The sequence below is a fragment of the Monocercomonoides exilis genome, assembly GCF_001643675.1.
Source record: "Monocercomonoides exilis strain PA203 chromosome Unknown scaffold2-2631571, whole genome shotgun sequence".
In the NCBI taxonomy this organism is placed as follows: domain Eukaryota; phylum Preaxostyla; order Oxymonadida; family Polymastigidae; genus Monocercomonoides; species Monocercomonoides exilis.
The window spans coordinates 1,240,025-1,262,395 of record NW_027150547.1 but is presented as its reverse complement, the minus strand read 5'-3'; the positions used below and the strand labels follow the sequence as shown (position 1 = coordinate 1,262,395).

General features: G+C 36.4%; 7 protein-coding genes across 7 annotated transcripts; 3 read left to right on the top strand and 4 right to left on the bottom strand.

The window, feature by feature from the left end:
• Positions 1 to 1,507: 1,507 nt before the first annotated feature.
• MONOS_13907 (putative U-box domain) lies at positions 1,508 to 5,268 on the bottom strand (the record flags this gene model as incomplete). Its single annotated transcript, XM_067866656.1, has 5 exons — positions 1,508 to 1,971; positions 2,396 to 2,483; positions 2,674 to 2,827; positions 3,101 to 4,830; positions 4,938 to 5,268. The coding sequence occupies 4 exons, from the start codon at positions 5,266 to 5,268 to the stop codon at positions 2,437 to 2,439; spliced, it is 2,262 nt and encodes a 753-aa protein (XP_067735795.1). The 3' UTR covers positions 1,508 to 1,971; positions 2,396 to 2,436.
• Positions 5,269 to 5,392: 124 nt separating this feature from the next.
• Positions 5,393 to 7,003, bottom strand: MONOS_13908 (putative copine). The gene is made up of 8 exons (XM_067866657.1): positions 6,929 to 7,003; positions 6,793 to 6,876; positions 6,623 to 6,725; positions 6,524 to 6,569; positions 6,283 to 6,445; positions 6,018 to 6,194; positions 5,818 to 5,912; positions 5,393 to 5,754 (listed from the first exon to the last, which is right to left on the bottom strand). The coding sequence occupies exons 1-8, from the start codon at positions 6,980 to 6,982 to the stop codon at positions 5,712 to 5,714; spliced, it is 765 nt and encodes a 254-aa protein (XP_067735794.1). The 5' UTR covers positions 6,983 to 7,003; the 3' UTR covers positions 5,393 to 5,711.
• Positions 7,004 to 7,159: 156 nt separating this feature from the next.
• On the top strand, positions 7,160 to 10,742 carry MONOS_13909 (uncharacterized protein). Its single transcript, XM_067866658.1, has 4 exons — positions 7,160 to 7,254; positions 7,314 to 7,374; positions 7,450 to 7,574; positions 7,625 to 10,742. The coding sequence occupies exons 1-4, from the start codon at positions 7,249 to 7,251 to the stop codon at positions 10,550 to 10,552; spliced, it is 3,120 nt and encodes a 1,039-aa protein (XP_067735793.1). The 5' UTR covers positions 7,160 to 7,248; the 3' UTR covers positions 10,553 to 10,742.
• A 45-nt stretch (positions 10,743 to 10,787) lies between these two features.
• Positions 10,788 to 11,186, bottom strand: MONOS_16924 (putative U6 snRNA-associated Sm-like protein LSm8; the record flags this gene model as incomplete). The annotated part of the gene is made up of 3 exons (XM_067869799.1): positions 10,788 to 10,887; positions 10,936 to 11,063; positions 11,127 to 11,186. 3 exons carry the CDS (start codon positions 11,184 to 11,186, stop codon positions 10,788 to 10,790), a joined length of 288 nt encoding a protein of 95 aa, XP_067735792.1.
• A 205-nt stretch (positions 11,187 to 11,391) lies between these two features.
• Positions 11,392 to 14,915, top strand: MONOS_13910 (uncharacterized protein). Its single transcript, XM_067866660.1, has 12 exons — positions 11,392 to 11,506; positions 11,565 to 11,634; positions 11,690 to 11,878; positions 11,951 to 12,172; positions 12,271 to 12,344; positions 12,442 to 12,547; positions 12,680 to 12,786; positions 12,938 to 13,175; positions 13,332 to 13,479; positions 13,766 to 13,890; positions 14,126 to 14,469; positions 14,609 to 14,915. The coding sequence occupies exons 1-11, from the start codon at positions 11,402 to 11,404 to the stop codon at positions 14,284 to 14,286; spliced, it is 1,545 nt and encodes a 514-aa protein (XP_067735791.1). The 5' UTR covers positions 11,392 to 11,401; the 3' UTR covers positions 14,287 to 14,469; positions 14,609 to 14,915.
• Position 14,916: 1 nt separating this feature from the next.
• Positions 14,917 to 17,523, top strand: MONOS_8216 (uncharacterized protein). Its single transcript, XM_067878607.1, has 2 exons — positions 14,917 to 14,954; positions 15,061 to 17,523. Exons 1-2 carry the CDS (start codon positions 14,934 to 14,936, stop codon positions 17,206 to 17,208), a joined length of 2,169 nt encoding a protein of 722 aa, XP_067735790.1. The 5' UTR covers positions 14,917 to 14,933; the 3' UTR covers positions 17,209 to 17,523.
• MONOS_8217 (putative BBS9 protein) lies at positions 17,507 to 22,189 on the bottom strand (the record flags this gene model as incomplete). The annotated part of the gene is made up of 7 exons (XM_067878608.1): positions 17,507 to 17,715; positions 17,899 to 17,995; positions 18,099 to 19,245; positions 19,434 to 21,238; positions 21,365 to 21,822; positions 21,997 to 22,094; positions 22,176 to 22,189. 6 exons carry the CDS (start codon positions 22,187 to 22,189, stop codon positions 17,933 to 17,935), a joined length of 3,585 nt encoding a protein of 1,194 aa, XP_067735789.1. The 3' UTR covers positions 17,507 to 17,715; positions 17,899 to 17,932.
• Positions 22,190 to 22,371: the final 182 nt, after the last annotated feature.

Here is a 22,371-nt window from a genome sequence, read left to right as displayed (position 1 = left end):
CATCTTTGTAAAACTTCGAAAAAGATCAAAAAAAGTAATTTTTGCATTTCAAAAAATATTATGTGAACAGAATTATATCTCTCTCAAAATTGAAATATGGATTCTGCTTGAAAAATACAGAAATTGTGATATGCAAAAGGCGGAAAGATATGAAAAAACTCTTACCATTATAAAGGAAAGAAAAAAGAAAAAAAACATTTTTATTTTTCTTTTTTCGCAGTGAATAAAAATATGCAAAAATAAAATTAAAATATTCATTTATCTCACATAAACATACATTTGTGATGAATTTAACGATGCAAAAAAAGAAAAATGTCCTGAAAAAAATATATACTGAAGCAGTAAAAGTGATTAGTGAAAAAAAAATTAAATATTCAGTTGATAAAAGAAAACCTATTTTAATCAAAGAAGAATAGGTTAAAACAAATCTGTCTTCAAAGTCTTAGCCGCTTGTTTGCTTTTTCTCATAACAGATGCATTGCCACTTGCTATGAATTCAAAAACAAATACTTTTGTTCCTTTTTATTGTTGACTCCACAGGACTGAATAGTATTTTCCCATTTTTTTGATTCATACCCAGAAAAGCTTCAAGTTTAAAGCACAGAAGACATCTGAAGCTTCATCATTTAGTCCTTGTTCGAGGTGAATATTTCAGCCAATAAGGAGGATTTGCTTCTTCCGTTTTCTCATTTTTACATTCAATTTCTGTAACGCAGTGAAAAGATGAACACTTTGCATGAATTGAAGAAGTGATAAATCTTTCATTAAAAGGAATTTGGTGGTAATTTCCATCTCAAATACGCATTAAACCGAATTCTTCGCTAATTTTGTTATATTTTCTTTGAATCCACTTTTTGCTTAACTTTTTCCTGTACTTTTTAATTTTTTCAAGGAATAGCCTCTTAAATGGTATTTGGCAAGGATATTGACATTCAAACAAAAATAATATCACGATTTTAGTGTATATTTTATGTGAAAAATGTTAATTATATTACAAATTCAGATAAAAATGCGAACTTTAAAAAAATGTGGATTCTTTTGCTCTTTTTTCAAGCTTTTCTTTCCTCAATTTGAGCCTTTTGATTAATTTATTTTGAATTGTTTATTCCTTTAAGATTCTGTCAATCTCCCAAATTTGCCATAAAAAAAGATGGGACAAAATTTTTTGTTTTAAGAATTTTGTTCCATCCAGTTCTTTCTAGATTTTTTTCGATATTTTATATTTTTATATTTTATATTGCACGATAATATTAGAATAATAATTATTCGATTGCAGAAAAAGCTTGGAACAAATCATTGAATTTTTCACAAATTAAAGAATTCTGTCCCAGATTAACAAAAGAAGCAAAGAAGTGTAAAATGGGAGAATGAAAATATCTTTTAAAAAGAAACAAATTATGCGTTTATTTCTGAAGAAGAATTTCAAAAAGAGTTGAGAAAGAGTCAAAGAACTGATGAATAATCCAATTTTTTTTTTTTTTTTGTTTTCGGGATTCAAATCACATCACTTCGTTATCTTTTTAATTATTTTACGAAGTGTTTTTCAATATTTTCCAGAATAGAAATGGTTGTTATTTCTTATGAAGTATTCATTTTCGTTTTCTGAATTTTTGTCATTTATCCATCATATCAATTACATTTCTTAATGATGTCTGATGCTTTTTCATTTCATACGAAGAAAAAAGGCGAACAAGTTAAGTTGTGATGAATCAAAAATTTCTGACAATATACTAACAGAAAGGAAGTGATATTTACATTCACCTTCATATCAACTATCATTTAAATTAGTTTTTAAAAAATCGAAAAAAGCAACAAAACAATTGACAAATCTAAATATAAAACGATTATAGCAATTTCCACAAATTTAATATCACAAAAAAATAGACGAAATAAAGTTAACATCAAAAAAACTATGAGTGTGACCACAACAAAACACACAAAAAAATAAACTTGTCAATAAAAAAGAAAATTCTTCAAATAAGAGTTTACAGTCAAAGAAGTTTTGAAGTTAATGCAATTGAATTTATAAGATTTGTTATTTGAAAAAATAGCAAGTATTTTAAAGAAAGAAAGAAAGAAAGAAAGAAAGAAAGAAAGAAAGAAAGAAAGAAAGAAAGAAAGAAAGAAAGAGAAAGAGAAAGAGAAAGAGAAAGAGAAAGAGAGAAAGAGAAAGAGAAAGAGAAAGAGAGAAAGAGAAAGAGAGAAAGAGAAAGAGAAAGAGAAAGAGAAAGAGAAAGAGAAAGAGAAAGAGAAAGAGAAAGAGAGAAAGAGAAAGATAGATAGAGAAAAGATATGTATTTGAATGAATAAAACAATGAAGCAATAAATAAATAGGATGAAGAAACAAACGAGTATTTAAAATAACAAAATAATATAAATTTAATGAAAGTCAAACTGTTTAAGAATTGAGTTTGCGATCTTAAGGCGCAAACACAATCACATTTCTAATAAAGGCTTGCGATTCGGATGCAGCAGCAAGTAATCTTCAAATGAAGATGAAGAATATAACATTTGTAAATAGCATCGTTATTAATAAATCAACAAGAAAACATCAAAAATGTTAAATGTATTTTTTATTAAAAAGAAAAGATCAATCATCAAAAACACAAATTCAAAAAAAGCATTTTAATAAATAAATAAATAAATGGATAAATAAATAAATAAAAAGCACACATTGTATTTTCTCCTTCAGCTCGAGGTCAGGTTGCAATATCCCCTTCATTTGTTCTCTTGTGATGGGGCTTGTGCTCTTCTTCTGCAGCCACTCTTCAATCGCTGTTCTTTCATAGTAATTTCCATCATCAGCAAACACTGGATCACTCATAATCTAATATATATATATATACCCAATAAAGATAATCATAAGTGAAGAAAATTATTAATTGAGGTATGAACATGACGAAGGGGTAGAAAAAATTGTTATGATAAATGTTGAAAATTAAACAATTGGCATTCAGTCAACAAAACACACAAAATACACAAATTTTAAATTAAATATATAGATATAGATGTATTTCTCTTCAAAATATTTTAAGTTATCCAACATATTCATTCACATATCACATTCACTTGCTTTCCCAAAAAAATTTTTTTTTCACACCTCTTGAGTGATTGGACACAAGAACCCTTCGCTTGCCTCAAACTCAAAAAGCTGCTCCTCAGTCATTGAAAGAGTCTTCAAAAACGGGTCATCGTCATCTGAAGAAGAGGAAGAGGAAGAAGAGGAAGAGGAAGAAGAGGAAGAGGAAGAAGAAGATGATGATGATGAAGAGGAAGGCTGTGGAGCTGAAGGATGAAATGAATCAGAGTCGTAAAGTGTTGATGGATGCTGACTTGAAGAAAGCGGAGGAGCACTTGGAGTGAGTGAATCTGGTGCAGATGGCAGAGAAAGAGGCACATCACCCGGCGAAGTGGTGGGGATATCAACAGGAATAGACGGCTGATAAACAAGCGGAGCAGAAGGAGAAGAGGAAGAGGAAGAAGAAGGAGAAGGAGAAGAAGAAGGAGATTGAAAAGCAGCCGATTGAGGCGAATTGCCTGGATTTCCTTGTGTTCCGAAGTGTTGTGCAACACAGGAAGTTATGTGGCTTTCAATTTGAGAGACCATGAAGCATTGGTGGCATATGGTGCACTCGACAAGGGCTTGCGATGCAAGGATCGATGGAATGGATGAAGAAGACGGTTGAGATGGAGAAGAAGAAGAAGAAGAAGAAGAAGAAGAAGAAGAGGAGGAGGAGGAAGGAGAAGGAGAATATGTGTATGGTGATGAAGTGCTAGCAGGAGAAGCAGAATACTGCGACTGTGGGATTTGGTATTGACTAGGAGAAGAAGAAGGAGGGGCAGATGGATAATACGTCACAGGCAGAGGAGGCTGACTATACATTTGTGGAGGTTGCTGTAGCTGTTGTTGTGGCTGTGCGGGGAAAGCAGGCGCAGAAGCCGAAGGCACGCCGTGAGGAGCGCCTGGCTGTATTGTTGGCTGTGTGGAAGGATGATTGCCTGCGAATTGATGCGGTTCTGAATAATCTGCAGGGACCTTCTTTTTCTTTGTGCTTCCGATTGTCTTGTCATCATCATCATCACTGTCGTCATCATCGTCATCATCGGAACTGGAAGAAGAGTCGGATGATGAAAGTGAGTCTTCGTTAGAGGAATTTTTCATTCTTTTTAGTTTTCTTTGCATTCTATCCATTTTCTTTTTGAGTCTCTTCTCTTTTCTCATCTGCCATTTCTCATTCTTCTCTCTTTTTTTTTCCTCATTTGTCACAAAGATGGTGGAGCCTGACATCATCCCCTTAAAAATCTCCTTCCCAATCATGCTCAACCCAAGTCCAGCTGCCGACACAGCCGTTCCTAATAGCGAGCCAAACCCCACCCCTTTCTTGCTCATCTCCTTCATTTTGTCCAGAACTTTTCGCTTCTTCGAATATCCATAATTGACCAAAGTAGCAAGATGTGGCTTTTTGTTTTCAACAAGACGCACTGTGACTACAAGAGCTGTCATTGGAGCTAATTTCATAACTTGATTGTATATTGGCGTCATTCGTGATATTCTCAATTTTAATAATTCTTTTGGAGTAGTTGGAATATCTGTATCAACTTCAAATATCGCCTCTGCATCACTTCTATCCGAAGTTTCTGAAAACCTTTCCTTTAATATACCATCAAGCACTAATACTCTGTCTTTCCAATAAGTATCAAAATAATGTTGAGGAAGATGTGTAGCATCAGAGCCGAAAAGGTAAAGAAAATGCTCGTATGTAAAGGATCGATCTGGAACGGTTGAATCATCCATTGGAACAGCTTCCACGACATGATTCTTGATCGAGCCTTTTAAAAGGTGCAAACCAGAAAAAAGATAGAAATAAAAAAAAAACCATATTCCAAGAAATAAGTTTTCAAATCATAATATAAAAGAGCTAGTGATGAACACATACCGTGCGAAACAAGTTTCCCTCTGAATCTTGCAACTTTATTCATCGGAAATTGACTGCGATTCAATTTTAATGCTCTATTAAATTTCAACGTCAGTTCCGAGTTGGTGAAAATAGAATCGGTAGGATTCATCCAAAATCTAACTGCGTTTGCTTCAACAGAAGTCACTAGACCCTCCCATTCCACAATTTTCCCTTTATAACTTTTATTCCAAAGTTCTTCCAATTTGTCATTGAAATTATAACTGCACTGTTGAATATAAGAATCCCATGAAAATGATGTTGGCTGTTGATAGGGATACTTATATTTTGGAAATGGACATTGATTTCCCATGAAAAAAGATTACTAGAAAATTTCTTTTGATCAAAAACCCACCACATTAATAAATCGGAGAAACGGACTGAATAATTCTTCCAGCGAGAACTTATTATTCTGGCGGAGATTGAATCACATATTTTTTATTTAACCTTCATTATTTTGAAATTGAAAGAAAACATTTTTAATTGAAATGAAATCTTTTGCTAAAAGAAATGAACAGGTTGATAAAAAAGAAGCCATTCTATAATAATAACAAAAAAATCACTGAAACCAAATTCTTCGCTTAACCAGCAAAATCAAAAAAATTGTGTAGCTTTCTCACAAATGAAAATGAATTGACAGAATAATCTCAAAATGGATTTAACAATAAAAATATTCAACAATAAACACACAAAAAATAATAATCAAAATCAAAATTTAAAAAAAAAAATTATAAAAGACAATTAAATCAATTTTCATCAAGATGAATCCAAATATCCCAATTTTTTTATCAAGCAGTACCTTTAAAAATCAAATGAAAAATTTCAAATTATAAAATCGCTATAAAAAAAAAGATGTACAAACTGTTCAGGCACTTCCATGAGGCAATTTAACGCAAAAGCAGGAGCAAAGTCCTCGCTGTACTTCTTTCTTAATTTGTTGAACTCGACGAAATGGAACTATTTTGTAATTGTGCGAAATAAAATACAAAAAGAAAAATCGAAATAATTTGAAAAGGAAGAATGATTCACATATTTGGATGTAATAATTTAAAAATTACAAACATTATCAAATTTTCTTGTCGGCAATTTTTCATCGAATTTCCTCATAATTTCCCACGGCCCATCTCCCACTCCAATGCATATTATTGACATTGGATATGAGCTCGCTTCAACAATAGCACGAGTTGTATCTTTCTCTGCATCAACTTGTCCATCTGTACATATAACGAGAATGTGATACTATTTGTAAAATGCGAGAATAATATTGATCCAGAGAATAAAACGAAAAATTATTCAATAAATAAATAAATAAATAAATAAAACACACTGATTTTTCTGCTTTCACAATACGAAGTGCTTCTCTAATCAACGGAGCAAAATTTGTTGGTCCAGATAAATTAATTCCAGGAATGATTTCTTTGTATCTACGAAGTACTTCCTGGAAACCAATTGGAGATCGATCAGGATAAAAAGGAAAAATTGATTTGTCTCTGCATTCAATAAAAAGCAATGAGAAAGTTGATGAACGTTATTTTGAAAAAAGAAATATATCTTAAAAAAAGCAAAACTTTGTGTATATATCACCGAATCCATATGTTGGAATTATTTTGTCATCTAGAGATCGAACATTGATTAACAACATATAAAATGAATATAATCATACAAACCATCAAATGCTTCAAGGGTTTCTCCAAGAATTTCTATGACTTCCATGTACGGATTTTTAACAGTTATATCATGAAGGCTCTTTCCTTGGAAGCTGAACTCTCCCTGAATGATAAATATAAAAATATTTGCAAAAATATCATCGCCATTCAAAAAAATTGCATAATCAAACATTATATAAATTCGATTTTGTGAAGTCTATTCCAAAAATCAGATTAGAACTTTCCAATCCGGCTTTTCTTATTGCTGATTGAACCTAAAAAACATTCGCAAAGTCATGAATTTTTTCATATTTACAACAAAAATACTTCGGCAATAGTTTTAAAATTTGGCTTTATAGCACTTGAACCAGAACAACCCATTTCTAAAAGATCAAGATGTTTCCATTATGAGTATTATTGCATTTAGCAGGAATTATTATTCTCAATTATTGCAGGTAAATTTTCCTTTATTTACAGAAAGTTTGTTTCTCTCTATGTGTATATGAAATTCAAAAATTGTTTGATAGAAATAGTCAAACTTTAAAAATTATACTGAATAAGATCAATTATTTTCTTTGAGAACAAAGCCACAGATAAACAGACATTTCTTTTTTATCATTAATTCTTCTTCTTAATTATTTAAATAGATGATTGTACGGAATTTGTTAATTATATTATTTTCTGTGACATTTTTTGAATTATTTTTTAAAAGAAGAATTCTATTCCTCAAGTTCAACAAGTGGCCCCTATCGAAAATGAAGAAGATATTAATTGTTTGAGTTTTATTTTTTAATTTTTTTTCAACATTATTGAATGCAATTTTAAATTTTAAAAAAATATTTTTATAGTAATTATATCTAAATCTGGAGTCGCTCTTGTTGAGGAACTTCGTTCATTAGACAGACAATACAAAAAAGAAGAAATTCTTCAAAGAAAATGGGCAAAGCGTCAGATTGATATTCAGAGAGAAATTGTGTGTATTTTCGTGCTTTGTTCGTGTGTAATAGAAACTTTTGTTACTAGGATCGAAGAAGAGAGAAAAGAGAAAAAGAATTACAAGAGCAACAGAGGGAAAAGGAAATGAGAGCAGAGCTTGAAAGAAAGATGAAAGAGAAACGTTTAACACTTAAAAAACCAAAAACAAAACCCGATGATTTTTTCAAATCCACAAAAAGGCAAAGCAATTTGTTGGCTAACATGCATAAAACTTCAAAGTTTTCACCAGAAGCGATTTTATCCGACATTAAGGGGCATAGCGAAAAAATGGTTATGGAAATTGAAAAAGAAAAACAAGAAGCTTTTATAAAAGAAAAGAGAAACAAAATTAGGAATAATGAAAAGAAAGATTTTAAAAAATGTGTTGCTTGTACTGAAGATTATATGCAAATGAGCAATACACGCGACAGCCCAATTGGATCAACCAAAAGGATGAATCCTGCCAATTCTGAAACAGACAAAGGTTATATGAGTTCAAGAACGTCATCACATGCACCAGAGCACAGTGAATCATTACTAAAAAATAACGAGTCTCCAACTTGCTCACGTGCTGCTGATGGTTTATCGCACCTGACCGTCTCAAATGAATCTGATCTTCAAGAGAACCAGCAGTCGTATATGCCTGTGATTGTAACATCACCCCCACCTTTGTTCACTCCTTCTCGATTCAGAGCTACCATTGGTCTGGCCATTGATGAAAGTCTCGATGATGAAAGTGGTTGGATGAATGAAGAAATCGGAGAAAACGAAGGAGAAGGAGAAGGAGAAGGAGGAAGAGAAGAAGAAGATTCAAATGATCTTGGTGCGACTGTTGCCACAAAGGCAAGCAACATGTCCAAATACAACAAAATGGAAGCGGCGAGGCTTACCTCAAAAGAGCGAGAGCAGCTGAGGAGAAGCATAGATGCCAACAACCATTCGCCTAGCAGGAAATTCAATGGCAAAACGTCAACTACAGCCAGCTATATCTCTTCGTTTAATGCTGATTCGACTACAAGAAAAGACCAATCTTTTGGTCTTTCTGCGAATGAGTCACTTCCTTCATCACATTCTTCATCACATTCCTCATCACCTTCCTCATCACCCGCGACAAAGGCCTCTCCTTTGTCCGCCCCTCAATCACCCCTTCAGCAGAATGATTTTCTGAGTCATTTGAAGAATTTCCGCCGGCTGTCGCTGGGAAGTGTGCAGCAGTACGATGGAAGACGAGACAGCGACGGAGACACAGAAAACGATGCAACTGACCGGGAAGCGAACATTCCGCTTGCTCAAACACCCCCGCTCTCTGGATTCTGCGACGCAGAAGCGAAAGCAGATTCAGACGCATGTGCTCGCAACAAAGAAGACGGCAAATCAACCATTTCATTGCCTGAGTCTACTGTTGCGTTCTATCAATCTGATCCTCTCCTCTCTCCATCTGCCACGCCCTCTTCTCTTCAGCGGTGTTCGCTTTCGCCCCATCACACTCCAAGCCCCTCTGAAGTGCGCCAGAGGACTTCTCCTCTTTCTCTAAACAAATCAGACGCCTCTCCCAAAGGAGCATACATAACAGTCAGTTCTCCACGCTCCACAGCCTCGCCGTCTGCCCTTTCGCCCTCAAGAGCCCATCACATGCGCCGCTCCTCAAACGCTGCCTCTTACAAATCGAGTGATTCGAGATGCTCCTCGCAGCTGTCTGCGATGCTGGCTGCATCGCCTGTGTATGCGGGGACAACACTGGCAGCTGAGCTTCGGATGCAGCACAACACAGAAGTCAAACAGCAGCTCGAAGAGAAAGAGCGCAATGACCGTGAAAATGTTGTGGGATATCCGGATTACCCTCTTCTGGGCAATCATCACGAAGAGCACCATCTGATTATGATGACACATCCACTGTATGGAAGACCTATGAGCAAAACACATCGCCCGCTGTACTCTGACTATGATGATTATGAGCGTATCCAGGAAAGAAGGAAAAAGCAGGCAGAGATGAAGGCAGAGAACGAGCAGCGTCTGAGCAGCACAGTGGGTGCGCCTTCGTACACACCAGATTTAGCGCTGCGTAGACGTTCTGTCTCGGCTACACGGTATTCTTACTCCTTCTCACCATCTCTCCACACAACAGCTTTGGACAGCACAGCCTCCCCATCTTCTCCCATCCCTCCAAAGAAGACGTTTCCCCAGTGGAACGGAGTCGTATCAGACCAGCTGCAGTCCCGCCCTGACAACTACATCAGCAGCCCTGAGCTGGCACTGCAGCCGCACCAGAACAGATATCGCCCTTGGTACATCTCACCAGACCCAGCTAAGCCTGACTTCCTCCCAACGTCCACGCATCCAAGCGAGATTGAAGAGATGCAGCCTTCGCTGCTTGTGTCGCATCGTTCGGTGTTTGATTTCCGGATGGCACAGAAATACAAAAAGCAGAACGGAAGCAGTGGCAATAGCAGTAGCAGTAACAGCACAAGTGGTTCAGGAGAAGAACCACATTCTCCGAGGCTTTTTGCAAGCATGGTTTCTGCTTCTTCTACTCTCAGATCTTCCCAGCTAGCAGAAACATCACCGAACAGGTTACCAACTTCTCCGTCACGCAGTGTCAAGGGCGGGAGCTTTCACGCCCCCGCAGCGCAAGAGAGGCCTGCATCGCCTCTGTTGTTGACGGCTGGCTCCAATTTGCCTGCTTCTCTTGTGGCAGGAGAGGAAAAATCTTTCTTTATACCACAAGTTAAGCGCCTTGATCATTCGGTGAACAAAAACGGAACATCAACATTGTCTCCAGAAAGGCATGTGGGAAATGAAGGAAGCTTCAAAAACGATGAGGAAGTTTCATTACAACAAAATGAGAATGAGCAAAATAAAAAAGAAGAAATTGATGATGAAGATTTATTCAACGAGATCAATTTGACTTATGAGCGAGAAATGAAAAAACAACAAATCCAAAATGAAAATGAAGAAATAACAGAAAGTTGCAAATGAAACACGAATTTTTCTGTTAAAGAGACATGCTTTATTTCTTTTTCTTTTCATTCCCAAAGGCTGTGTTTTTGATATAGTATTAAACAAAAATATCTAGCTTAGAGCCGGGAAAATAGCGTTTCATTTGCGTTTATTTATCTTTATATTTTCAACTGCAACATGTTTTCAACATGAATAGAATCGTTTTTGCGCATTTTCTGTCTCTTTTTCAATTGCAAATACTACTGTAATTTATTCAAAATGCCACGTGAATAATAGGTTTCAATGGAGGCGCTCTGATTTTTTCCACTTCAATTGCGCTTTCTGCGTCTACATCAACCTCTCCTATGCAAGCTCTTTTTAGTTTTTAAATTTATGAAATGAAAAATGAAAAAATTGCACACATGCTATCACCACGAATAATATAAACTCCCAAAGGAATAGATTCCATGTCTTTATTCATAGAAAAAACGCGTTCTTCGCAGTTTTGAAGCAAGCAATTTGTTTTATCATCGATCCCACGTAATTTTCCCTTTTTTGAAATGAAAAAAAAGAGTAAGCAATTATGCATAACGTAAACGGATCATTCGCATACTACAATAATTTTCCCATCATTTGTCACAATTTGAACAGTTCTTTCCAAATAATCTGCCATTTGAAGCACAATTAAAGAGAATTTGTAATTAATTATTGATTCAAGATCAATTTTTCTTTTACAAAAACTTAACAACGTTTGCTCTTACAACTTTTCAATGAGGCTATCAGAAGAATTTCAGAAGGCGGTTTTGATTTCGATAAAAAAAAGTTTATTGGAGAGGATCGAATTAGATCTTTGTGCTGTTGATCTCATTTGAGTAGAGATACACGCCAATGGAACCTTCGAACTTTAATGTGCCGAATGGAATTGGCGGTTTATCTCAAGAAATAATGCTCAAAATTGTTAGTGAAATGTTTTCTGTTCTGGACATCCAAAATGTTTGCGATTTTCAATGTTTCAGAAAAGTTAATCATATATTTTTTTGTGAACATACAGTTTCTTGCAATCTGCAAATCAACATATCTTTTAAAATTAAATCCTCGACTTTCTGCAATTACTTTGAAAGGTTCTTTTTAAATTTTAAAAATATTATTTATTTTATTGTTTCTTTTTTGATTCAGCGAAACGGGATTCGGCTGGAAGAAAATTTATTGTACTAAATTCGGTTGAAGATCTGGAATCAGTCTTATCAAATCCAGCACTCAATGATTTCTCGAGACTTAAACTTTGCCCTTTTTCATTTGAATATCTCACCCCGTTTCATCCAACACAAATTCACCCGCGCATGTCTTCTATTGCACTATTTTTTGGTATTGATATTGCATAAAGATTTAATTTTAGAAGTGTTTATTTTGTCTATTTGTATATATATTTTTATTCAGATTTTGTACCTGTTCCCGATGGTCAAGAAATTGGAATGACAGCATCTATAATTGCTGATACTTCTTGTAGAATGTGGAAGCGAATTTGCACGTTTCAATCTCCGGTTGTGGATCCATTGAGAAGTGCAATGAAGAAATGGATCATTGATCTACCAATGCCTCCGTCAAATTTACCGTGTGTCCAAATTGAAGCAAATGAAGAAATAGCATGCATTATGACTGGTATAGCATTCTTCAACTTTTTTAATTATATTACTGATATTTTTTGTGTTTTTTCATTTGTTTATAACTGCTTTGTTGTATTTATTCAAAAAATACAGCAAAGGGACAACTTATAGGGCTAAAAGTGAATGAGAGAGGTGAACGATGTAGCATGAAAGAAGGATGGAAAGTGGTTTGCAAAGTCTTTTTTATTCAAATTGTTGCAATTTATTTTTTCCTTTTTGTTTATTTATTTATAAAAAACCTTATTTTTTTTCTGTGTTTATTAGCTTCCTCCTTTCTCTTCTTCTGATGGAACTGTTATGAGCAGCCTTGGTCCTTCAACAATATCATTTTTTACTGTCGAAGAAAATGGATCTATTATTGTTATTCTTAGTCTGTTATTTTCTATTTTCTTCTTTAATTTTAATTTATATTTTTTATATATCAATCTTTGCATATATAACTTATGACTATTCATTTATTGAACATTCATTAATAATTCATTCATTACCACTTTCATTGAAGAAAACAATGCTGTGTTTGTCTATGGTGATTTGAGCGAATACGACGAGATTACACGAATGAAACATGGAAGAGGTGCGATTGAATTGACAGATTCATCAAAATTCAAAGTTTGTTGGAAAAGTTCCTTTATTTGTTGGCATATTCACCTCTTTATTTATTTATTTATTTATTTTATTTTATTTTATTTTATTTTATTTTATTAAAAAAAAAACCATTTATTTATTAAAAACATGTAATTTTCTTCGCTTTTCACATCAGCCTTGCTACTATCCAGGCTTTATCAGCAGGTCCTCATCTTCATCTCCATCATCCCAATCTGGTGTTGGTGGGCCATCTTCTTCTTCCTCTTCCTCTTCTTCCTCTTCTGCTGTTCCATCCATCCTCACTGAACAAGGGCGATATGGCATCTTTGGACAGCACCGTATTATTAAGTACTTCCCAAATTGCCGGATGTTCCTGACGGATGAAGGCATCGTCTTTATACGCAGCACTTCTTGTATGTCTTTATTTTTAATTTTTAATTTTAATTTTATTTTTATTTTTATTTTTTTGAATGAAAATGCTTTGGTTTTATTTCTTTATTTCTTTTATTAAAAATTATTTAATTATTATTATTATTATTATTATTTCTGTCATTATTTCTTGTTCACAGTCGAAGCTTCTCGGTCAATCCTCCATTTCACTCCACTTTCACCCTCACTTTTCTTCCGGAACGAGAGGATTGCAGATGTTGCTGTGGGGACGCGCATATGCTTCATCAGCGATCGAGGGACAATCATTCACACGAATTACCACAATATGTATGGATTGTTAAAAAAATAATTTTTTTTTTTTTTTTTTTTTTTTTTTTTTTTTTTTTTGTGTTGGAAAAAAAATGGAATGGTGAGTATTTTGATATGAAACGAAATAACTCAAATAAGTGAATTAATGCTTTTTTACTTTTTTTTTCCCGATATAATGAAATTTATATTGGAGATTATAATTGTTCATTTTCCCTTCGCAATGTTGTTTTCATAATCATTCCTTATTTTCTTTATCCTAATTTTATTTTATTTGTTTATTTGTTTATTTATTTATTTTCTTTAGAGATGTGAATCCATCAAAAGTTGTGTCTGTGCTGACAACGAGGGTAAAAGCAATTCCTCTTCCCGTTCCCATCTCCACGCTGCGGTGCTTTGTTCTTTGCTACGATTATGCCCTCCTCATCCGATGTTTGTTATTTGAGAGAGGAACTGTTATTATGTCTATTTTTTAAGTGAAAGGAAAATTTTTTTAAAAATTTTAATAAAAAGACTTATTTTGTGTTTGTTTTTGCTCATATATAATTCTTATTCATATTCTTGTCCATGTTTCATTTATGATTTTTTTTTAATTTTTTTTTAATTTTTTTTTTTTTTTTTTTATTTTTATTTATTTATTTATTATTATTATTATTTTTTATTTTAGCGGATGGCCAGCTCTTCTCTCTCTATCTCCGTGATGGGACGTGCCACAATGTCACTGAGCAGATGAAGGCGCTTGTACATTTCATTGACCCGAAGCAGGAGGCTGTTGAGTTCAAAACCGTTCTTCGCCGATTGGACAAAGTTGTGTTGGTGTATTCGTGACTGTTAAAGATGAAGAAGATGAAGATGAAGAAGAAGAAGATGATGATGATGATGGTGCAAGGAAAACAGATAGTGGCCAAAAGAAAAGGGAAAAATATATAATTTTATTTTTTTCATCTTTTGAGCAAGGGGAAAAAAGGAATGAATCAAATGAAGAGTAATTCGCATGCATTCACGTTAAATGTATTGTTTATTTTATATGACTTCATACAAACCTATCTGTGTTTCATTATTTCTGTTATCTCAAAGGCAAATAAATGCGTTTATAAGTTTATTTGATTTTTCTTTTTTCTTTTTTTTCGACTCATTAATTTTTGATCAGATCATGTTTCTATTTTGTTGTCATGCCTGTTTTTAGCATACGTTCTTTTTCTTTTCCCTCACCCTGAATTTTCTTTTAATTTCTTCTTTTCTTGTCATTGCACAATTTTTTTTTCCAAAATGTTGATAATTCTAATTATCAATTTTACAAAATATCTTTTAAACTTATTTATGTATTCTTATTGACTTCATTTTTTCACAACTTTGAGATCTTCTACGCATCTTTCTATCATGTCGGTTTTTGCTATCTTTTTGAATCACTCTTCTTGTCTGATCGTTAAGGATCTTAACCAAAATTAATCACTTATCTTTTAATCTTTTTACAAATGAATAACTTTAAAGATGAGGTTTGGAATGGCAACAAACAATTTTTTAATTAATTTGGCTCTTTTTATATTGTCATTTATAATTTAATGACGCTGTTTGTTCAATGGGTAATTTATGTTCACAAAGACAATAGATAATATTTCCGAGGATTCAAAGGTAAATAGCGTTGCAAAAATAGATCCCACTGATAAAATGCAGAAGGAACAAGTTCTATCTTCGAATGGAAATAAAAACATTCTTCCTGCTCTTGATTTAACACGCTTAAAGTTGTTGAAAGCTGATGTCTCGCAATCAAAGCCTATTCAAAGGGAATTTTACGATAATTCAAAAAGCTTTCAAACAGTTCAGCACAAAAGTCATTCTGCAACAGATATTGGAGGGAAGAGAAAAGACCATCACCACTATTCTCAAGTAATTGTAAAACCAACGTATGAATCAAGCTCAGCCCTTCAATTTTTCGAGCAAGTCGCTCATGAAACAGAAGAAAAAGAACGCCAACAAGAAGAATTTAAAAGGAAGGCAAGGAATTATGCGAAACGTCAACAGCAACGTGCTCAAATGGAAAAGGAATTGCACTTAAAACAAATTGAAGAAGAAAGAAGATTAAAAGAACAGCAAGAAAAAGAATCGCAAGAAGCGCACTTTATGGAGAATGAAGATTTATTATCAAAAAAGATAATAATTGAAGAGCAGCAAAAAATTGAAAGAGAAGAAGAAGAAAGGGAAAGAAAAAAGGTTGAAGAAGAAAGAAGAAAAGTGGAGGAAGAAAAAAAGAAAAAGGAGGAAGAAGAAAGAATTCGAAAAGAGGAAGAGAGAAAAAGAAAGGAAGAAGAAGAAAGGAAGAAGAGGGAAGAGGAGGAAAGAATTAAAAGAGAAGAGGAGGAACGAAAGAAAAAAGAAGAGGAAGAAGAAAGAAAGAGGAGAGAAGAAGAACGTGTCAAAAGAGAAATAGAGGAAAGAAAGAAAAAAGAGGAAGAAAGAAAAAAAAGAGAAGAGGAAAGGAGAAGGAAGAAGGAAGAGGAAGAAAAGAAGAAGAGGGAAGAAGAGGAAAAAGCGAGAATTGAAGAAGAAGAGAAGAGAAAGAGAGAAGAAAAACGGAGAAAAGAAATGGAGGAAAAGAAGAGAGAAGAAAGGAAAAAGAGAGAGGAAGAAAGGATGAAGAAAGAAGAAGAAGAAAAGAGGCAGAGGGAAAAGGCAAGAAAGGCGAAAGAAGAGGAAGAAGAGAAGAAGAAGAAGGCAGATGAAGAAAGAAGGAAAAAGCTGATTGAAGATAGAAAGAAGAGAGAAGAACAGAAAAGGAAGGAAGAAGAGAGGAAAAAGAAAGAAGAGGAGGAGGAAAAGAAGAAGAAAGAGGAAGAAAAGAAGAAGAAAGAAATGGAGAAAAAACAAGAGGAAGAAAAAATAAAAGAGAAAAAGCGAATATTGGAGGAACAAAAGAAGAAAGAGGAGGAAGAAAGAAGTAAAGCCGAAGAAGAGCAAATAAAGAAATTGAAAATGAATGAAGCAATGGATAAGAAAGAGGAGGAGGAAGGGGAAGAAGAAGAAGAAGAAGGGGAAGGGGAAGGGGAAGAGGAAGAGGAAGAAGAAGAAGAAGAATCCAAAGAAGAAACCGAAAAGGAGATTGAGCAGGCGCTGGAGTTGATTGAGCTGCTCAAAAAGGCTACTGCCATTAAGCAATCTGCAGAGAACGAACTGAAAGAGCTGCTTGCAGCTGTCGAGGAACTTGAAGCAAACAGAGTGCCTACTTCGCAAATAAGCAGATTGAGACATAAAAAAGAAGAGAAAGAAGAAGAGGAAGAGGGGGAGGAAGAAGGGGAAGAAGAAGAAGAATCGAAAAAAGAGACAGGAGAAGGAGAATGTGATAAGTCAAACATTGTGCAAAAGAGTGGAGAGTGTGTTGATGAAGACAATGATGAATTATCTCCTTCTTCTTCATCGTCTTCTTGTGATGTGATGCGAAGAAAACCTGAGCTTTGTAATACACCCTCTAATACAATTTCTTCATCTTCCTCATCTTCTTCTCCTTCTCCTCCTTCTTCATCTTCTCAAAAATCTTCAGCCAAACGCACTTCATCCACTTTATCCTTAGCAAAGTATTTTGAGCAGCCTGTTTCATTGAACAAGAAAAGCAAAGCCACAAAGGTGTTTGAGGCAGTTTTGTGTGTTCTTCTCATCTTCAGCATCTGCTTGTCCTTGTTGTCTATCTTCAACACTTACTCTTCCAATCATCCAACTGCACATCGCTTTCCTTCGCTCCATCCACATCCAAGTTGAGGGGTCGCTTTGTTATTTCATTTTAAGTTCTTGTTGTGCAAAATAATAGTATTTATTTTTTAAATGAGCACATAAACTTAGACAATTCACAAAGTATTTTTTATTTATTTATTTGTTTGTTTGTTTGTTTTTGCTTTTGTTTAGTTTTTATCGCCTTTTCTCGATTAATCCGTTTCTTTCTTTTGATAACTCCTCCAATCTTTTTATTCTGATCCTTTCTTTCTCGTCCTTTAAACATCAAAATGTTTATTTTTATGTTTCTAATGTCATTTCGCCATTTCAATAAAAAGCCAAACATTTGTTGTTTTTTATGATGCTGTTTGCAGAATGTTTTTGGTGAAAGTGTGCAAAACAGCGAATGAAAAAGATGACGAGGATGAAAAAGATGAAAAGATGATTGAATAAAAAAGGAAAAGAATAAACACAATAAATAGATGTTAGTAGTTTGTAGTTTGTAGAATGTCAGAGAGGATTAAATGAGACGTGACTTATGAAAAGAGATTGGATCTGTGATTGAAGCATGAAGGGAGGGAAGGAGAGAAAGAGAAAAAGAAAGAGAAAGAGAAAGAGAAAGATAGATAGATAGATAGAGAAACGTATAAATGACAAAAGCAAGAAATAAGAGAATTGTTAGAAAATTATTAAATTTTCGCAAATATTCTTCAATAAAAAAAAATGAGAAAATCAAACGTGAATGTATTTTAAGCTGAGAGCGGTTGTTTGATTAGAATGAGTCTGGCTGATCTGGCAGAAGTGTGTATCCCTTCCCAAGCATGTCAAAGAAGGTCTATTTTTTATTATTATTATTATTCAAATTAAAAATTGAAAATTTTTCATTGAAATATTAATTGTTTAAAAAAATAAATAGAACAATAATATTTTACACGTACCTGAATAGCTTTCTTTATTCTTGCAGAGCTCGGCGGGAATTCCAGATAAGTTGCAATGGTGCCTGTCTCAATCCTTCCTTCTCCGTCTGACTTCCTCCTCATCTGCGTCTTCATCACCCTCATCAGCGCTGCCTCTGTCGTCTCTTCAAACCCTCCCACAATCGTCGTGCTTGATGCACCCCCACCTCCACTGCCTCCGCTTCCTCCTCCTCCTCTTCCCTCCTCATCTTCCTCCCCATCCTCATCTCCCCCTCCTCCTCCTGCCCCGCCCAAAAACCCGCCTTCTGAAGAGTAGTCTGTTGACAGCACAAGAGGCGACAGGAACGCTAATGGTGACTGGAACAGCCCTTTGCACAGCGCCGTCTCCTCTGGCCCCATCTTCAGCTTGAGTGTGGCTATAAACAGCATAATACCCAGAGCATTCTCCAAATGCAGCGCTGCTCCTGCCAGTTTGTTCATCAGGAAGCACATTCGGTTCACCAGCTCCCGCTGCTCGTTCAGGATGAGGTCGAAAAACACATCCATGTTCGACAGCGAGGACACTGATTTTTCTTTGCATTTGACCAGCAGCCGCTTCTCAATCGCCTTCAAAAGCGCTGCTTTCTTCTCCATCTCCATCAAAGTGCCCCTCATCTGCTGCCTCACTGCAAAGTGCTCGTCGATTGCTGTGAAGATCGGCTGGTACGGAATCGGGTCTGTGCAGAAGATGGCCAGCGGCTCTGCGTCTTCTGCTTTCTTCGCCACAGCCACCTCACTCCCTCCTGCTGATGCTTCAGCCTCTGCTTCTGCCTCTTCGCTCAGCCTCTCCCTCTCCTTCTGCCCAAGAATCTTCCACAGCCTCGCCAGCAGGTCCTCTGACACACACCGGAGTGCGTCCAGAGAGGAAGACTGCACACGATACCTTCCCTTTGACGTGGATACAAGAACTGTGGCGTCCTGCCCAGAATGGTACAGGAAGGACAACACAAGCGGAGCTGACAGCACATCTGCAGTGAGCTTGTCGAAGGAGGAGTAAAGCTCTTCAATGGTGAGTGGGGGGCGATTGGTGTCGATGGTCAGTTTGTATGAGACTGCTTTGATGGGAGGGACAGCACGGCACACAGAACGTAAGGGGAGGGTGAAGGTGCAGGAGACAGTGCGAGTGCCACTGGTGATGAAAGAAGGGGGAATAGAATGGAGTGGATGTGGTTGTGTTGGGGGGAAAAAAGAGGGGAAGGGGTATGTAATAAATAGGATGATTATTGAATAAAATGAAAAATTATTCAAAATAAAATGAAATTAATAAATAAATAAATAAACGTTAAATTTTTCATTGATAACACATCCACCTCATACCCATTAATCGGATCGTCGTACATAATCGTGGCGAATGCATTCAGCGACGTGAACATCGTGTTTCTGGGGACGAGTGCTACAAATGGCAAATAGATTGACTCCATCTGGTTGCTAAACGTGAGCGAAGGGATGGTGAATGACACAGAAGGCTTGGCGCAGCTGGCATCCGTCACACACCACTCCGACTGAGACAGCAAGATAAAAGGGAACGGGAGCACCACATTCACCAGCATGTTCTCAATCTCAAAGGAAGGATTCGCAATCTGCTGCTCAATGCGCTTTCGATCGGCTTCTCTTCTTTCTCTTCTTCGCTCTGCCCTTTCTTTTCTCTGCTGTGCCAGATCGCTCGGCCTCCGCATCCTTTCTTCTCCTTCTTCTCCTTCTCCTTCTTCTTCCTCTTCATCATCGTCGTATTCTCCATTAGCCTCTCTCTGCCTGTCCTCCTCCTCTTCTTCCTCCAGCTCCTCCAGCTCGGCTTCTGCATCGTCCCTCAGCTCTTGTATGAGCTCTTCACTCAGAACTGAGCCCAACACCAGCCGAAGTGAGAGGGATGATGCAATCGGCTCCACACTTGCATCCCCTCTGCTGAGTGAGGAAGGTTGTGAAGAAGAAGATGATGATGAACTGCCAATTGATGAACGAGGCGTGCGTGGCCTGCCATCGTCGATGGGTGTGGAAGAACGGGCGGAGACACCACCAGCAGGCGAGGCTGTGCCAGAAGAAGCAGCGGAGGAAGAGGAAGATGAAGAGGATGATGATGATGATGATGATGGAAATGAATACGAAGAGAGATGGTAATCCTTGGCGGGGGAGGTGTCGATGTCTGAGAGCGATGCCAGAGAAGGCACCATCACAACACGAAGGCCCATTGATTCGTGTGGATTGTCTGGTGGAATAGAAACCTGCGCCAAAAGAGTGACAATCTCGTTCTGTTGAGAAGAAGAAGAGGAAGATGAGGAAGAAGAAGATGAAGAAGAAGATGATGAACCGCCAAAGAGGTTGTAGCTGTCTCTGATGATCTGCCTGAGCCTCTTCTGCTCTTTCTCCATCTCCTCGTAGTTCAGCTCCTTCCCACTTGCTGCGGGGATCTTCGAGCTGACGGGGTCTGAGCCCAAATAGCACACCCTCACCTCCCCGTCTTCAAACAGACACACAAGCAGCCCCCGCACATCGCCAAAGACTCCCACGCAGATGGCTGTGGGCACCCGGTCGATTGTCGACGCCCACTTCAGCGTCTGATCGTCCATCACCAGCAAAAGCCCATCGAAAGTGGCGACAAGAAGATGCTCTTTGTTTGCACCGCCTCTTTCTTCGTGGGCGAGTGAGAATGTTGTCATCATAGCGGGTTCTCGCTCGTTCCTCCGCTGCCTTCGGATATCTCCGGACTCCTTCAGTGTGAAGAGCGTGTGTGTGCCGCAGACGAGGATGTCGCTCTGAGATGCTTCGAGATGCTCTGTGCAGCGGCCGATGCGGATGGACACGACGTGCTCGCCAATGGAGGTGCGCCATTCTTCTCTGAGCTGCTTCGAGAAAGAGGAAGAAGACACAGCTGATGGGGAGGTGGCTGCTACGCCGATGCGCCCTTTCTCTTCTGGGAGCGGTTGGTGTGCGAGTGTTGGGATTGTGGAGAAGTCCTGAGTGCTTCCAACTCCGCCAATAGCCATTTGTCCCAACAGGCTGGTTGTATCGTCTGGTGTAATGTTGTGTACGTACTGTGGAGTGGAGCCTATAGACTTCGCAAAGGTCTGATAGCGGATGCATACAACTTCCATTGTTGACAGCGCAATAACAAAGGCATCGCGTGACTAAACAAAAATTTTAATTGAAAAAAATAACAAGGTTTGTAATGTGTTTATAAAAAGATATATCACATTTTAAAAAAAATAAAAAATAAAAAATAAACTTATGCTTTAAATAAAAGTGCAACAAACTTGTAAATAAGCAAAAGGACCAGGTAGCAAGAAGTCATGAAGAACTCTGTCAAAACCTCGAACTTCCTGTTCAAAAAATGAATAGCACCCATCCATTGACTGAACGCAAATAAAATCTCTGTCATATTGCCCGCCAAATGGTCCATAAACCATTGAATGTGCATTTCTTGGAAGTTTATGCTCATAGTTCTTTGACAGTGCATAAAAGCAACCTTCATCAGCAGAAAAAGCTTGTCCTCCTCCCATATCCATTGTTATCACTGAATACACCACGAGTTTTCGGGGGTGCAGCACGGCCAATGCTAATTTTTTAGATCCTGCGAGAAACTTCCCTGCTGCAACTTGGAGAATAGGTTGACCAAGATCTTCTTCAAGCATCAAATCGTTCATGTTGTATTCGTTCTTTCTTGGGAGAAAAATTCGAAGTGTTCCTTGAAATGAACCAGTCACAATTTTGTCTATAAATGGTTATCAAAATTCAAAAAAAAAGTTTCCATATTTGTGGCGATATCATGATTATGAAACAATAATTTCAAAATAATGTTGATGAAATTTCAAATATGAAGTATTCAAAACATTTATCGTAGAGTCATAGATACTTAGAAGCACATTATAAAACATGTATAACAAACCTCGTGCTAAAGGTTCATTGTCGATATTTCCAACGCACAATGAAAGATTTCCATACTCTTCATTACTTGAAACTTTGTGAGACCACCACTCTCTTGTGCTATATAAACAAATTTTATCATATTTATAATATCAAATAAAGAAAATTGTAAATCGTAGATTAAGCAAAACACTTTCGAACCTAAAAAGACTCATTTTTAACCGTATGGGTTTATTTTTTGATGGCCATAACTAATATTTATTGTTCAATAAAATCAAAATACCAAACAGTTATTCTGGACTTTTATTATTGTTTTTGAATAACTAACAGAAATGAGTAACAAACAATTGTTACCCACAATAAAAATATGTTGGATTCAATTATTCGTTTTTGTCCT